We start from the raw sequence: 15028 nt of genomic DNA on the forward strand, positions 1-15028 counted from the left end.
AAATAGAATATATTAAATTGAGAGTGAAGAAAGTAGTATTAATTAGAATTATAATTGGAAAAAAGTAATTAACATTGCATAGAAAAGTGAAATGAGTCGGTTATTTTAGGAGAATATTTTTTTACAAAAGACTCACTTATTAAGGAACGGAGGGAGTATTACATTTTTTTTAGGGAAAGATAGCTCATTTAATCCAAAATAATAGAGTGAATACAAAATGGAGGATGAAAGAAAGATTGCGACTAACATGTAATATAGACGCTCTGGTAAGATTATGAACGACTCTATTTGATTGTCTCCTAATATAAGCTAGATCATAACTAGCATTAGATAAGAACAAGTCCTACAGTTAGATAGTAAATTTTCTAGTTCATCCACATATGAGCTATTATTAAGGATTACAGTCACAACTATAATCAGTTTCGAAAACTACCCGATTTAGGTCAAGATTAAGAGCAATTTAGAGGCTACCCAATTGAGGTCAAGGTCAAGAGCAATTTGGAGGGCTTATTGTAGAGCAGTAACTTCACACTTAGCTGCAATTGTAACAAAGGGAAAGACAATGGATTATTGTTACTATGATTTTCTTTGTTTCCATTATTCTTTTTATTTCGTTTTCCTTTTAGTTTGAAAATTTGTCGATAATTTGAAGAGAAAAATATGGGCTTTTCTGGGCCCAATGTCGGATTGTTTTTTGGTGGCCTGTATATGATCTAAAATAACAATTTTATGTCAGTCTGTGATCAGATCAGTTTGATTGCATCGAATCACGTGAATTTTATGACATGTTTGGTTATCTCATTGATTCTCAATAATCATGAAAGAGTACTTGACAAACTAAAACAACAAAAAATGAAGCTAATGATAATATTGGTTATCTTGGTCATATCACGATTCTAGGCCAGCCAAATATTAAAGATAGATTCCAAAAAGAGTTAGTTTTTCAAATAGATATAATATAATTCCTCTCCTTATATTTTGTCTTTTACACTTTCTTTAGAATTTTTGGAGGAAAAGAGAATGAGAACTTTGAGAAAAAAGAATGATTTTTTTAAGGGGTTAAAAGATGAATTTTTTTTTTTGAGGGATTAAGAAATGAAATTTTAACTACCAGCAAACTTGACGAAAAATTGAGGGAGTTTATTATCTTTCCATTCATTTTACTTTCCTTTAAAATCTGGTTACGTCTTTTCCTCTTAACTCTTAACAAAGACTTAAGGTCGTTTCATACAAGTTAAGAAATAGTTTTAAATTATTTTTAAATTGTGGAGATCAAATTATGGTTTTAAATTTTGTTAGAAAAAACCCAAATATAAATAGGATAAAAATGAAGTCAAAATTGAGTTTATAAAAAGTCATATCTCTCTCCTTACAAATTAATTTTGCAAAGATAAATTAAGCTTAACATAAAAACTTAATATGCCATTTAAATCTATCAAGAATCCTTTGATCAAATGTTATCAAGTCACCATTATCGATCACTCTGATCACATAAGATAAAATATGGTCGTAATAAGTCTTTAATATGGTGGGTTACACAAGTTGTAGAGTTTCATGTAACAACTTTGCAACTATAACTACAGCTACATCAACTACATTTGTCCTTAATCTTCTATAATATTAAATTAAACATCCTAAGTTCCTAACACAACTGCCATGCTAACCACAATTTAAAATCATGAATAAATCTTAGTCAGTTCACCTATAAACTCAGCATACTGAGCTACACTTGTTGGGTGTCCTTATATAAACATAGATAGTTAACATTTTTCTCACTGGAAATAGAAAATTCAAATTCAAAGCATTGGTTGTATAAATTTTGTGACAGACGTAAAAATTAATATTGTAGCTGGAAAAAGATAGAAATGAATGAGGTTACTTCACATCAAAACCTCACTTGTCTGAGAGTCTTTGTAATGGTCCCAGAATCACTTAAACCTCTAACAGAATACACACACTTAAAAGAAGACTCTTTCATAGGGATCAGAGTTCTGAATCTGATATGAAAAGTATATGGCAGTTGATTGATACAACAAACTGTTGTCCAAACCTAATAACACCTTTAGTAAAATACACACACTGGTTAGGACCACAATTGTTTGTTGGGCTACTGCATCTGTTCCAAATCAATTGTTTCATTAGTCGCAACCGAAATCCAGCTCATGCGGCCATTATTAAGTTTTTGTATCGAACTTAACTCATCTTTACAAAACCGACTTTTAAGACGAGGAGTGTGTGACTATCTTTATAAACTCTGTTCAGATCATTTTTTCGTCAACGTAACACTTTAATTTTTCCTAATACGCATGTTGATCTGAAAACTCGTATTTTAAGTTTACCATATTGTTTTTTAAAATGCATTTTAGACTACAAACTACCAAATATTCATTTAACAATCGACATGGAATCCTAAGCAGAGATAAGTAAAGTCTTGTCAATAATTGTTCAAACCTGAACTGAAACTTCGATTCTCTTGAACTATTCGTCCTTAACCTAATCTCGTTAATCATTTGAACTCAACAATTTTGATTGATGGGATAATGGGTCCACTCCTAGTTTAGTAGTTTCTGTTTAATGGCTGCGGTTGTTTGATTGGATATATAGATCAGACAGTGATCTTTGCCTGTGTGTCTGAGACTTTTTGGTTTTTGCCAGCTGCTCTAGTTAATTGGTTCTGGTACAAACCTAAATAAGGGAATGGACCATGCTATATGAGGACTAGAGTCTAGAATTTGTGTTTGGATGCATAGTGTGTGTGATAGTGTGGTCCTTAAAAAAGAGAGCATCAATAATCATAAGGTGTGAGGAAAGTGTGTTTGTTTCTTCCTTGTTTGTCAGTGTCATTGCTGCTTTTTGTACTACGTAGGAGTATTAGTATTTTAGTCATAAATAAAGATGTGCATGCAGCATAGTGAGTTAAGAATCTGTTGGTGTGTCCAAAAACCAATTGGAGCAAGGGACACCACGTTGACAATTCTTCTTCCACCCTTTTTCTTTTTATCACTTTCTTGCCATCACTTTATTTTCTTTAATTTATATTTAGAATGTGATATTGTTTTGTTGAGTTTGTGCACATGTTAGTTGTTTTCTTAATTTTTGTTGTAAATCAGGTATCGTCTGAGCATGACTTCAAAAACTATTTCTTTGACCTAGATATGATCACAATTAACGATAAAGTTCTCCCTTAAAAGTTTTAACGTTACTCCATTCACATAGTGAATTGAAAAAAAAAAGAGTAGAATTTAAACAAAGAAAATGTTATGTTTAATGTACAATTAAAAGATGTTCCTAGAGCAGTTTTCTTAAATACCACCTAGGGTTGCAAAGTTCTGTAGTAATTGTTTGTCTAATTGGGCCACGCATGGCCTGGTGAAAGCAGCTCATCAAAAACCCAACTATGCTTTTGCACCCCTCTTTTTGAGTGGGGGGTTTCTCTAGTGATTAATAAATCATTTGTTATTAAAGAAAAAATGGGGTCCTTGGTGAATGATAAAAGAAAGGTGAATACAACAAATCTAATAATAGAGTTTGAGTTGAGGCACACAAGTCAATAGCGCTCCATGATTGAACAATGGTGTTGTGGTAAAGCTTGGCTTGAAACAAATACTTTACGGGTGCGTTTGATCTGTGAAACAAGTTGTACATGACATAACCAGGGACGGATCCAGAAATTTTGATAAGCGGGGTCAATGTCATTTATCATCAATATTTAAAAAAAAATATATATAATGCATAAGAGATAAAATGATAATATCATTATCATCAAGAAGAAGTTAAAGATTACAAAAATTGTACCATTGTATATCAAAAAGTGAAAGACATCTTAAAATCTAAAAAGTATAGTTGCTCTCTTCATGGCTTCACCTTTTGAAAGTGTTGTATGATTTTTTTCATTTTCTACACTATCAAATATATCATTCTCGATATATGTTACTAGACAACCATTCAAAAATTCATCTCCAATACGGTTGCGCAGTTGATCCTTCACATAATTCATAGTAGAGAAACTTCTTTCAACAGCTGCAGTAGCCACCGGCAAAAGCAATGATAACTTTAGAAGTAAATACACCATTGGATAAGCAATATGTCTTCTTGTTTCCATCATCACCCTTGGAAGATCACTAATCCCATCTAAATTAGAAAATTGTTTGAAGAAAATTCAAAGGGATAAAAATCTAGCCAGAGTAATTAACTTTGTTCTGTAAGTGTTACACGTGATTGAACTTTATAAATTCCACTATGTTCATTTATACTTTGTCTTTATTGGAATGAATAAATTATGTTGAGGGTGGGGTCAATAATATTATTCTAGTGGGGTTTATACATATAAATATATGATTATTGGTTGAAAAAACAACAATTAAGTGGGGTCAATTGCCCCCATTTCCAACAAGGTGGATCCGTGCCTGGACATAACACAAGATAGAATAACACAACACAAGGAAGAATAACACATGACAAACTTTTATGGTATTGAACAATCTTTGGTGGACAAAAAGTTATTTTGGTATTTTAGACAACTTCTATGTGAGACAAAAAGTTGTGCTATGGTTTAATGAGGGACCAAATTTTCAGTTTTTGTCTTGTCCCTAAAACAGTTTTGTAAATCAAACATTATACAACTGAATTTGTCATGTGCTTCATGTTTTAGCAGATCAAACACACCCATATTTTCACTGTCTCAAATGATTAATCATTAATTGATGGGATCAAGAGATTTAAGTGTGAAACCTTTGTTTTTTTTTTTAGTCAACAATTTGAAACTTGAAACTTTGAACTAGGAACAAAGGATCTAAGAGATTCATTTGGATCTAGGAGGCCCATTTAGTAGCTACTGGACTAGGAATTGTACCCAATGTAAGTTCAATACAAAACTTTTAAATACGCCCCCCATACGGATCCTTAATGCGTTTGCCATTCATAGGACAAACTTACTTTTTCTTAATGATTACTAGTATTTCTCTAGGAATTAGAATTAGGTTGACATGTGTTGATAATGTGACAAATGATATGGTTGTCTTCAACCTTTGATTTCCGGCGATGACATGTGGAAGTCTGGTCGTGTAGACGATATCCTGACACATTCTCCGACAAACTACATTGCAGCTCCGTTGATGACCTAAATCCCCTATCCAAGGTTTAGAACTCTTAAACACAATTGCAGGGATAGCTTTTGCACTTTTAACACTACCAGAAAACTCAAACTTTCCATTATTATCTCACTCAAACTCAACTCTGCGTGCAGGAATCTTGCACTAGTGCCAAGTTATCCCATAAACCTAAAGAGAATCCTTTCTCAGTTTCTGAAAGAAATATACCTTATTTTTCCTGAAGTCACGAATTGACCCTCTTTATAATAATACTAATTGAGGACAACTATAGTTGGAATAGTGCTAGAAATAATAGTGGATAGTGCAATGAAGAGTCTCAAATAATGTGTGATAACGTTGATATGGACGTTATCACACATTGCTAGGAGCAACTTCAAGTCTGGATACAATATCAGTCATATTTTGTTAAGCACCTGGACCAGCAGGATCAAGGTATCTGTGAGCATGCAATAGGAGTAGAGGAGCGGCTTGAAAACAAATTTCAGTTGCTTAAGCACTACTATGACTCACCACAGTAGTGACAGTAATGTTTTTCCTGTGATTCAACAAACTTTTCTATATTAAGTTAGCAAAATACTGATGATTCACTACACTTTTAGTGTATATAGTAACATAATCTTTTGGATGATGAGCACTTGGCTAACTCATAGATTCTGCATGCCATTTTTGAGCCACAAATTTAAATTATTTTCCAAACATAAATGTATTATAACAAATATAAATATCCATCCACAAGGCATCTAACAAGATACATGACCAACACATGGACACAACCCTTTTAAAATTTCAGTTCTTTCTAGCTGACAATGCTAAAGATACTATTCCCTGCTTAAGTTATTTTATGACAGTAAGTTCTAGATCATTGACAAAGGCTACGCAGTTAAACAAAATGTTTAGTTGGATATGCATTTTCGGATCCATTGTAGTCATAATACAATCTTTCTCCCTTCGGTATATATCTTTTAGCAATTAAAAGAACCCGAAATTCACCATTAACATTAAATCTCCCAGATTTCACGTTCTGCTTCTTTTTTCCTTCACTGCATAAAATAAAAACAAGAAACTTGATTAGTAGTTGTCTCAATAAAACAGTTGAAAAGAAAATGTTAAACTTGACGTGAGCTGAGATGACGGTGCACGAGTTCTTTAAGTTGAAAGTACTAGTACTCAGGTTGGTTACCAATACATAAAAAGACAAAGTGAATATTTTTATTAATCAATTTGTCGTGTTCGCTAGGTTGTGCGCGTGGTGGGTGTTTGTTTGCTTCGGATTTGGGTTTCTCTGCCGGGTAGCTTCAATTCGTTGTTGTCTAGTTGTGTTTTTTCATTACCCTTTAAGGTTTGTTCCATACCACTTTTGGTGTAGTTTGGCTCTGTTTGCAAAATTCTTTATGGATGTCATGTGGTTTTACTGAGTCAGGTTTATGTCCCCCCAATCATTTGAATTTCTCTTTTTATTTAGCTTAAAAAAACATTACTGTTAATCAAATAAAACCAACATTTCAGTCAATTTGCACTAAACTGACCAAAGTTAAATAGGTTGAGGTAAATATAATTATGCTGTTATTATTAACACTCATTATCAATTTCCTACCCTTGATTGGAGTACACTTACCCCCTTGCTAAAACATCCAAGATAAGAGACACCATGTCTTTGAAAGGGTGTACATACAGCATACTGACAGTATTATTTGAGATGAAATTGCCAGTGTCACATATTACCACTAATAGGAAGTTAACTTTCCAACATATGCAGATAATAAAAATTGAAGATAATAGAAACATACCGAGTGTGATTGTTGATTCCACTAATGAAACGTGCTATGTTGCTACGTTTATCTGGGCAGATGATCAGCGATTGTGAAGGATCAGAAGCATAAAGAAGCATCATCATGCTATTAATCACCTCATCATCTTCCCGATTCTTTAGGTAGTCCACATCTCCCACATATTCTGCTATTATCGTCAAAGCTTCTATGGGTTTATCAGCTTCTACGGTAAAGCTGCAAAAGAAGAAATTTAATGTTAGGATTAGAGTGCAAAACGGGAAAAAGTTGATGCCAGTTTTTGTTGCATAAGCAGTTACCCTTCCAGCGGATCATAAACAACCATGAGGGGTGGACATTCTCCTCTTTCCATCATATCTGTGCACAAGTTTAGAGCCTTGGTGCCTTCTTTTGATAGTACCTGAGAAAAAGATATACAACCAGGCATCAAATCTAAATGCATATAACAACAATGGTTATAAACATATGTGCTCTGATAATCTGATTAAGTATTGTGCATGAAACAACCAAGTTGATCTAAATCATGACAAATAATGCAGTTGCAAAAATCCAAACTAGTTTGTAGACAAACCATTTGATACTTCATTGTTCCAAATTTTGATTTGTCTTTGTTACTATGTAATAGAAACTACGCATAGCTGTTATAGTTTTCTGTAGAGACCTTAAATCTACAAATCCTACGTTAAGCACAATTTGGGAGGCCAAAGATATTTTTCCTGTATTTATAGATAATCAACTAATAGTAATAGCACAAAATATGAAAACTTTATCTGCTTGCCTTTATGTTGTGACACTGAATTTTTCTATCAAAACAACAGTCTTACTATTCTTACTTGACTTCTAGTTTCTCGATATTCAGGCAGGTAGCTAATCTTAAGAAGAAACAAAGATTTGAAAGTTATGATAAACCCTGTAACAAACCGTGGCAGGTTCTACGATAGAACCAACCTCACCCAAAACTTGATTGACGACACCTTTCAAAAGTAGAATCTCCCGATTCTTCTCATCTATGTGACTATGACGATGACCTAACCAATAATGGTTCGACAAAAACAAAGAAAATGAATATAAATTGAGTTTTGAGGAAGGCATACTCATTTTCTTTTATGTTTGTTGAACAAACAACAATAAATCAAACTTCTCAGCCGCAAGAACAAAGGAGGCACCATCTGTTATGGTTGAATATTCAAACAATTTTCAAGTATTAACTACCTATAAAAGTAGTCCAACTTATAATATGTCAATAGAGTGATAGACCATTCCTCGCGCATAACATAACTCTACGCCAAACAATCAACATTCACACCGAGACGCTTGCTTATTAAGAAATAAAATCCCAAAAAATATAATACCTAATTAACAAACCCAAACAAGTTAAATAACTACCTGAATTCCCCCACCCCCATCTTCAAGAGCAGTAGAATTTGCATTCCTTGGTGCCATTCCAGGCATATATGTAAGTGCGTTACTGAACTCCGCTTTGGTTGCAGCCAACGCATTTACCAACGAAGCCATCTGTTCTAATCTCCTCTTAGAATCAGCACTCGGCACAAATGGCAATAGATTCCATTTCTTTTTCGAATTCACCCAACGACTACCCCGCTTTCTCTTCTTCCTTACATCTAAAATCCAAAAAAAATATTATAACTTCAATCATTAAAAACCAAATCAATTCATTCAATCCTATTCTCTAAACATTAATATCACAATTAATTATGAATTTAATAAGATTCAGCTTAGGTGTTGTGAATGTTTGGTATGACAGTGAATTTTTCAGAATCACGGTGAGTCACCATATATAGTGATACCAAACATTGACGTAATTGAAATGAAAGAATGAATGCGTACATTTAGTGTTGGTGTTGTGGGAGCAAGAGGGGCAACACCAAGAGGATTTCGGGACGGAAGTCAGGCAGAAGAGATGGTAGCCTTTGTTGCAATTGTCGCAAAGAAGCAACTTGGTTGGGGATTTGCTGGAGTTGCATTTCTGGCAAACAATGTCGTCATTGTTGAAGATAGAGGTTTTTTTTTGGGGAGCTCGTGTTCTTCTTCGACTCAATGAAGCCATGAGATTTGGGATGTGAGACGAGGGTTTGCTTGTGTGTGTAAGTGAGAAATGAGAAATCGAGCACCTACTCGCAGCACAAATTTAATTTAGATTAGAAAAATTAATGTTTTATAAATATAAATAAAATATTCATTAGGCTATACATGCCCAACACATAAACAAAACAACCATTTAAAGTTTCAATTCTTTCTAGTTGTCAATGCCAAAGGTAAAGTTTAATCAACTAATAGGTTAAGAGATGAAAAAAAATCAATCAAGAGTGAACAATACTTAGTTAAAGTTATTTCCTTACAAAGTGACAATAAGCTCCGGATCGTTGACAGATGCTACACAATTAGACAAAATATTCAGCTGGATATTCATGTTCATATCCATCATAGTACAAGCTTCCCCCCTTTGATATACATCTATTAGCAACTAAAGAGCCCGACATTCACCACCAATGTTAAATCTCACACATTTCATGTTCTGCTTCTTGTTCCCCTCACTACATGAAAACATGAAACTTCATTAGTACTAGTTATTTAAGATAAAACAATTGAAAAGAAAATGTTAAACTAGACATGAGTGCAATGATCATGCAGAGTCTCAAGAGAGATTTTAAGTTGAAAGTACTCGTCTTAGCATTACATAAAAAGGCCAAGTGAATATTACTGCTATTCAAAATAAATCCACAAATGAGTCCATTTGCATTAAACTGACTTAAGTTAAACAGGTTTTAGGATAAATATAACTATGTTATCGTTTTTAACACTCTTAATTATCAATATCCTACCATTGATTGAATACTTTCCCCTTTCTAAAACATACAAGATAGGAGACAATGTGTGCCTTTGAAAGTGTGTACATACTAAAACCATTCTTTGAGATGAAGTTGCCAATGTCTCACTATACTATTTTAGGCTACTAATAGGAAGTAACTTTCCAACATATGCAGAGAATAAAATTTGAAAATGGAAGAAACTTACGGTGTGTGATTGTTGATGCCAGTAATGAAAAGTGCTATGTTGCTACGTTTATCTGGAAAGACGACCAGTGATTGTGAAGGATTAGATGCGGAAAGAAGTGTCATAATCCTATCTCCGTCACCATATTCACAATTCTTTAAAAAGTCTATATCTCCAACATATTCTCTTATTATTGTCAAGTCTTTTATGGATTTATCCGCTTCTACAGTGAACCTACAAAAGAACGATTAAAAGTCAGGAATGGAGTGCAAAAGATGAAAATTTTGATGACAGTTGCATAAGTACTTACCCTTCTACATGATCAAAAACAACCATGAGCGGCGGACATTCTCCTCTTTGCATCATACTGCTGCACATATTTAGAGTCTCGGTGTCTTCTTTCGATAAGATCTGAAATATACAAACTTGCATCAAATCTAAATGCATAAAACAACAAAAGTTATAAACATATGTGCTCTGATAACCTGATTAAGTGTTGCGCATAACACAAAAAGTTGATCCAAATCGTGACAAATAGCGCAGTGTTAAAAATTTACAACTAGTTTATAGACAACCACTTATATTTCAGCGTTGCAAATTTCAATTTGTCTTTGTTACTATGTCACATTTACTAAACTATTGCTTATATTGTTTTCTGCAGCCAGCTTAACTATACAAGTCCTATATTAAGCATAAGTTGAAAAGCTTAAGATATTTTGAAGGTTATGATAAACAACAACAACAGCAACAACCAAGCCTTATCCCACTAAGTGGGGTCGGCTACATGGATCAAATGACGCCATAGAGATAAAATAGTAGAAAATGTATTCAATGGATGAAGAAAAGAACCATGTAGAAGAGAGTGAATCCCAAACTACCCCCGAAGCCAAACTCCTCAGAGATGGAGGAAACTCTTTCTCGGAGCCAAACTCCTTAGAGATGGAAAAAAAACACTCTTTGTGCCTAACCATAATGGTTCCAACGATATTCTTGCATACTCATACTACAACAATTCACCCACCTCACTATTTATACAGTAAGCATAACCTATGAAGCACGAACACAGACACCGGACACGCGACACAGACACTAGCACATTGACACCAATAATAATTTGAGAAAATGACATAATTTAATACAATTATATGTGTCGGGCTCTGACAGCAATGCATGTCCGACACTGGAACACGCCTAATTCGAGGAGTGTCTGTGCTTTGTAGCTGCATAACAACCTAGCCAACTACGCATCTCCCCCCACTCATTATTTACCACATGCTAAAATAATGCATTAGTGTGGAAAACAAATGATGATACAAGCATGAATATAAACTAGGATCCACGACATGTTAGATGATCTATTATAGGAATACCTGGTCCGTCAATTAGAATTATAACCAACGACATAAGTTTGATCTTCCTCTCTATTGCATAACCCCAATAATATTTGGCTTGAGAAGAACCAATGACATTGGATAAAGCAAAATTTGCGAAGTTAGTCTCATTAATTACACCTGCATGTGTAATGGAATGTGCCACTGCCACCCTTGCTTCTTCTATCCTACACTTTCCCTGCATGTGTAAAATTCACCATATCGTAATGAATATTGAAATATTATTTCCATCGTGATGGGGCATTACTTCTATACTTGGCTATTTCTTTACCGTGTTGTGCCGTCGAGTTTACAGTGATAGCTATCAAATGAGCATTTCTTTCGGTTTCTTCTATTGGGTTTAGAAAATTGCTGTTGACACATTAGCTTTGGCTAGGACACACATGTAAAAGACGTTTTTACCCCTTCGGTAGTTAACTGCCGAATTATGAAGCCGGCTGCAGTTAACTACCGAGGAAAACTTCGGCAGTTAACTGCCGAGGAAATCTGAAAACTTCGGCAGTTAACTGCCGAGGAAACCTCAAACCTGTTTTTTTTTTTTTGACAAAAACCATTAATTCTTTTTATTCTTTAAAACTAAATTTTCCTTAATTAAATTTAATTCTTTAATTATTTTAAGGAATTAAACATAATTCTTTTTATGATTTCATTAATGTGATTTTGTTGCCATAATGAAGAAATATGAATTTTGTTGCCATTAAATACACGATTCTTTTTATAAATTGTTGATTTCATTCATATAATTTTGTTGCCATAAATAAAAAAATATGAGATCCTATAATTACTACATATTCAATCACGTTTCTTAATTAAAAAGAGGGTTTTTTTTAAGAATAGAAAAGTGGTTTTATTTGTACAAAAAAAAGGTATTATTGATAGAATAATTACAAATATAATTATTTGAAAGAGAGATGAATAATATTTGAAATATTATAATTTGTCAACAACAAAAAAAATCTGAAATATTATAATTAATTACTAATAATTACAAATATAATTATTCTATCATTTGTAACATTTTTGTTGTTGCATTTTTTTTTATTGAATCATCATTTTAGGTCCATTAACTACTGATTGCAGATGTTATTCATCTCTCGTATTTCTTCATTTATGGCAACAAAATCACATGAATGAAATCATAAAAAGAATTATGTTTAATTCCTTAAAAGGATTAAAGAATTAAATTTAATTAAGGAAAATTTAGGTTTAAAGAATAAAAAGAATTAATGGTTTTTGTCAAAAAAAAATATAAAAAAAAACAGGTTTGAGGTTTCCTCGGCAGTTAACTGCCGAAGTTTTCAGATTTCCTCGGCAGTTAACTGCCGAAGTTTTCCTCGGTAGTTAACTGCAGCCGGTTTCATAATTCGGCAGTTAACTACCGAAGGGGTAAAAACGTCTTTTACATGTGTGTCCTAGCCAAAGCTAATGTGTCAACAGCAATTTTCTTGGGTTTATGATTAAGGGTAAACGAGTATTTGTATTTCGTCCTTAAATTAAAAAATAAAGTAATGGTCACTTTAATCAACTCTCAATGTATCAAAATTTTAAAATAGTTTCCCCTATGTTAGTCAAATAGTCCATGACGTTAAAATAATCGTTTTTTTTGAAAGGACGTTAAAATAATCTACTAATGCTCGCAATAACTCTTTCATATAGAGATTAAAATGACAATAGATAAGTAATTATAAGGACTGGTATGAAAATATGAGGAAAACATTTTAATATCAAAGACTATTTTGACTAACAAAGTGTATAATTAAGGACTATTTTGAAATTTCGATGCATTAAAGTACTATTGTGGCCGCTCGCTACACATTCAGGAACTAAAATGACTATTACCTCAATTAAAAATATAGAGTAATGATATTTGATGATAACTTTTGGATTCGTCAAAAACAACAGAGGGAAGAAGAATGAGAGTCAATAATTTCTCAAAAGAAAGAGAGCAATACGAGTTGTCCAAAAATTATCATAAAATAGTTGTAAAAATATTATTTCTCTTAAAAATAATGTCTTTTATTAAAAAAAAAAATCCACTTCATTTTGGTACTTTTAAACGGTCCACTTACATTCATAGTAATGTCAAATGTCAATGAAATGTTTATGTTTAAGGTTAGTTCAAGTTATGTCGGTCTATTATGTCTTATAATATTATGTTCGAAAAATATCAATGACATGTCAAAACTATAGGATCAAAAACAATACAATTTTTTTAAGAAGATTAAAATCAAAATTCGATGTATTTATATAGAGACAAAAAACTTGCGTAACCCTAAAACTAAACCCACCTCATTGCTCTCCTGCGCCATCCGAAAATCTTATATTGCTCATGTTCGGAATCTAGATTCTAAAAAGTATTTTTGGGGTTTTAGATTTTATAATAGGAAAGCTATCAGAACACAAAAGACCAAAAAATTTGCAAACAAATCACATAATACCCCAACAACAAAAAATTATGTGTTTTTTTGTCAAAAAAAAAAATATTTGTTTTATTGGTTCGGCATGTAGAACACGATTAATGTTTAACACACCAAATGTTTGAGCAAACGCGAACTAACATTTCGATGGATTCAAATGTAGCAAAACTCGGATTGGGAGGGAGGTGGTTGTGAGTGTTTTAGGTCTAAAAAGGCAATGGCAAAAATGAAGGAAGACGAGTTACTCGGATTTTCTTGCAATCTCCCTTTGTCCTTTAACAATGTTAGCAACTTAGTCGTTTTCTCCCTCATCGGTTCATTCACCATCCCCTCCAATGTAAACCTAAGGATCACTGCCCTTAGATCAGTGTTAGGCGATTTTGGCGGTGATGTTGAACTGATTATAACCTATGAAGGTTGCTCAATCTGCCTTTCCTCCCTCACGCTGGACCCCATTCTCTTCATCCATGTTTCTGTTGCGTGATTTACACGTGAGACTAGAGTTCGCCCCTCAAACCCATGAGTGTTGAGGTGTCCTTCCTTCTTCTCAAATTCATTACCGATTTATATCTCTTCTCCACCCCTTCTTCTCTTGCTTCTCTCCTTCTTGAGACCTTAATCATTTCCCACAGGTCTGGGATGAATTCCTTAATGAAGTCCAAAAAAAAAATCCATGCTGCATTTTGGTTGTCTTGCTGCCATGAAGACAACCATATGGAAGCTTCTCCTCTGAAATCTGAATGCAAACAAAGTAACCCTGTTTGCCACGTATCCAAAAGTTGGCTTCTAAATACCATTTCAATTGGATCAACCACCCATAAACGTTCTCATTTCCATTGATGTTGAACCGACTTTCTCTTACATATAGGACCAGAGGGAGTACATTATATCCCATTTCCCTTCTAAGCCCCCACTCAGCTGCTCTATAATAAACCACGGCGGCTTTTACAAAGAACAATATTGACAAGTAGTTGACAATGCACAGATACTTGAACCATCACCCAAAACTCTGTTGAAAATTGACAGATATGTCGAGCAACATAATCAATCATTTAAATCCTTGAATTCTTTAAGTCATCACAAATTGTTTAAAATGCTCATTTTGCATTTATAAAGTTATTTTCCCTTAACCATATTATAGACATGCAAATAAAATACTTACATGTGTTTGGAAACATTCAAATCACAATAAATCAGAAACTACAAACTAAAACTTCTTAAAATCACAGTGAAAGAACTCTAAACTCAGTGGCAGTTGTACACCACTCAACCAGACACTTGCTTACATATCTATCAAACAAACATTA

The 15028-nt window shown here is 33.4% G+C and overlaps 1 protein-coding gene across 1 annotated transcript; it reads right to left on the reverse strand.

Moving 5' to 3' along the window:
• Positions 1 to 5774: 5774 nt before the first annotated feature.
• On the reverse strand, positions 5775 to 11454 carry LOC146952839 (histone-lysine N-methyltransferase ATXR6-like). The gene is made up of 9 exons (XM_085706504.1): positions 11284 to 11454; positions 10224 to 10324; positions 9935 to 10147; positions 9259 to 9453; positions 8747 to 9030; positions 8285 to 8520; positions 7198 to 7298; positions 6899 to 7114; positions 5775 to 6151 (listed from the first exon to the last, which is right to left on the reverse strand). Exons 4-9 carry the CDS (start codon positions 9342 to 9344, stop codon positions 5992 to 5994), a joined length of 1083 nt encoding a protein of 360 aa, XP_085562630.1. The 5' UTR covers positions 9345 to 9453; positions 9935 to 10147; positions 10224 to 10324; positions 11284 to 11454; the 3' UTR covers positions 5775 to 5991.
• Positions 11455 to 15028: the final 3574 nt, after the last annotated feature.

The sequence above is a fragment of the Medicago sativa genome, chromosome 1 (genome assembly GCF_051527215.1).
Source record: "Medicago sativa cultivar Bolivia chromosome 1, Bolivia_mono, whole genome shotgun sequence".
Classification (NCBI taxonomy): domain Eukaryota; kingdom Viridiplantae; phylum Streptophyta; class Magnoliopsida; order Fabales; family Fabaceae; genus Medicago; species Medicago sativa.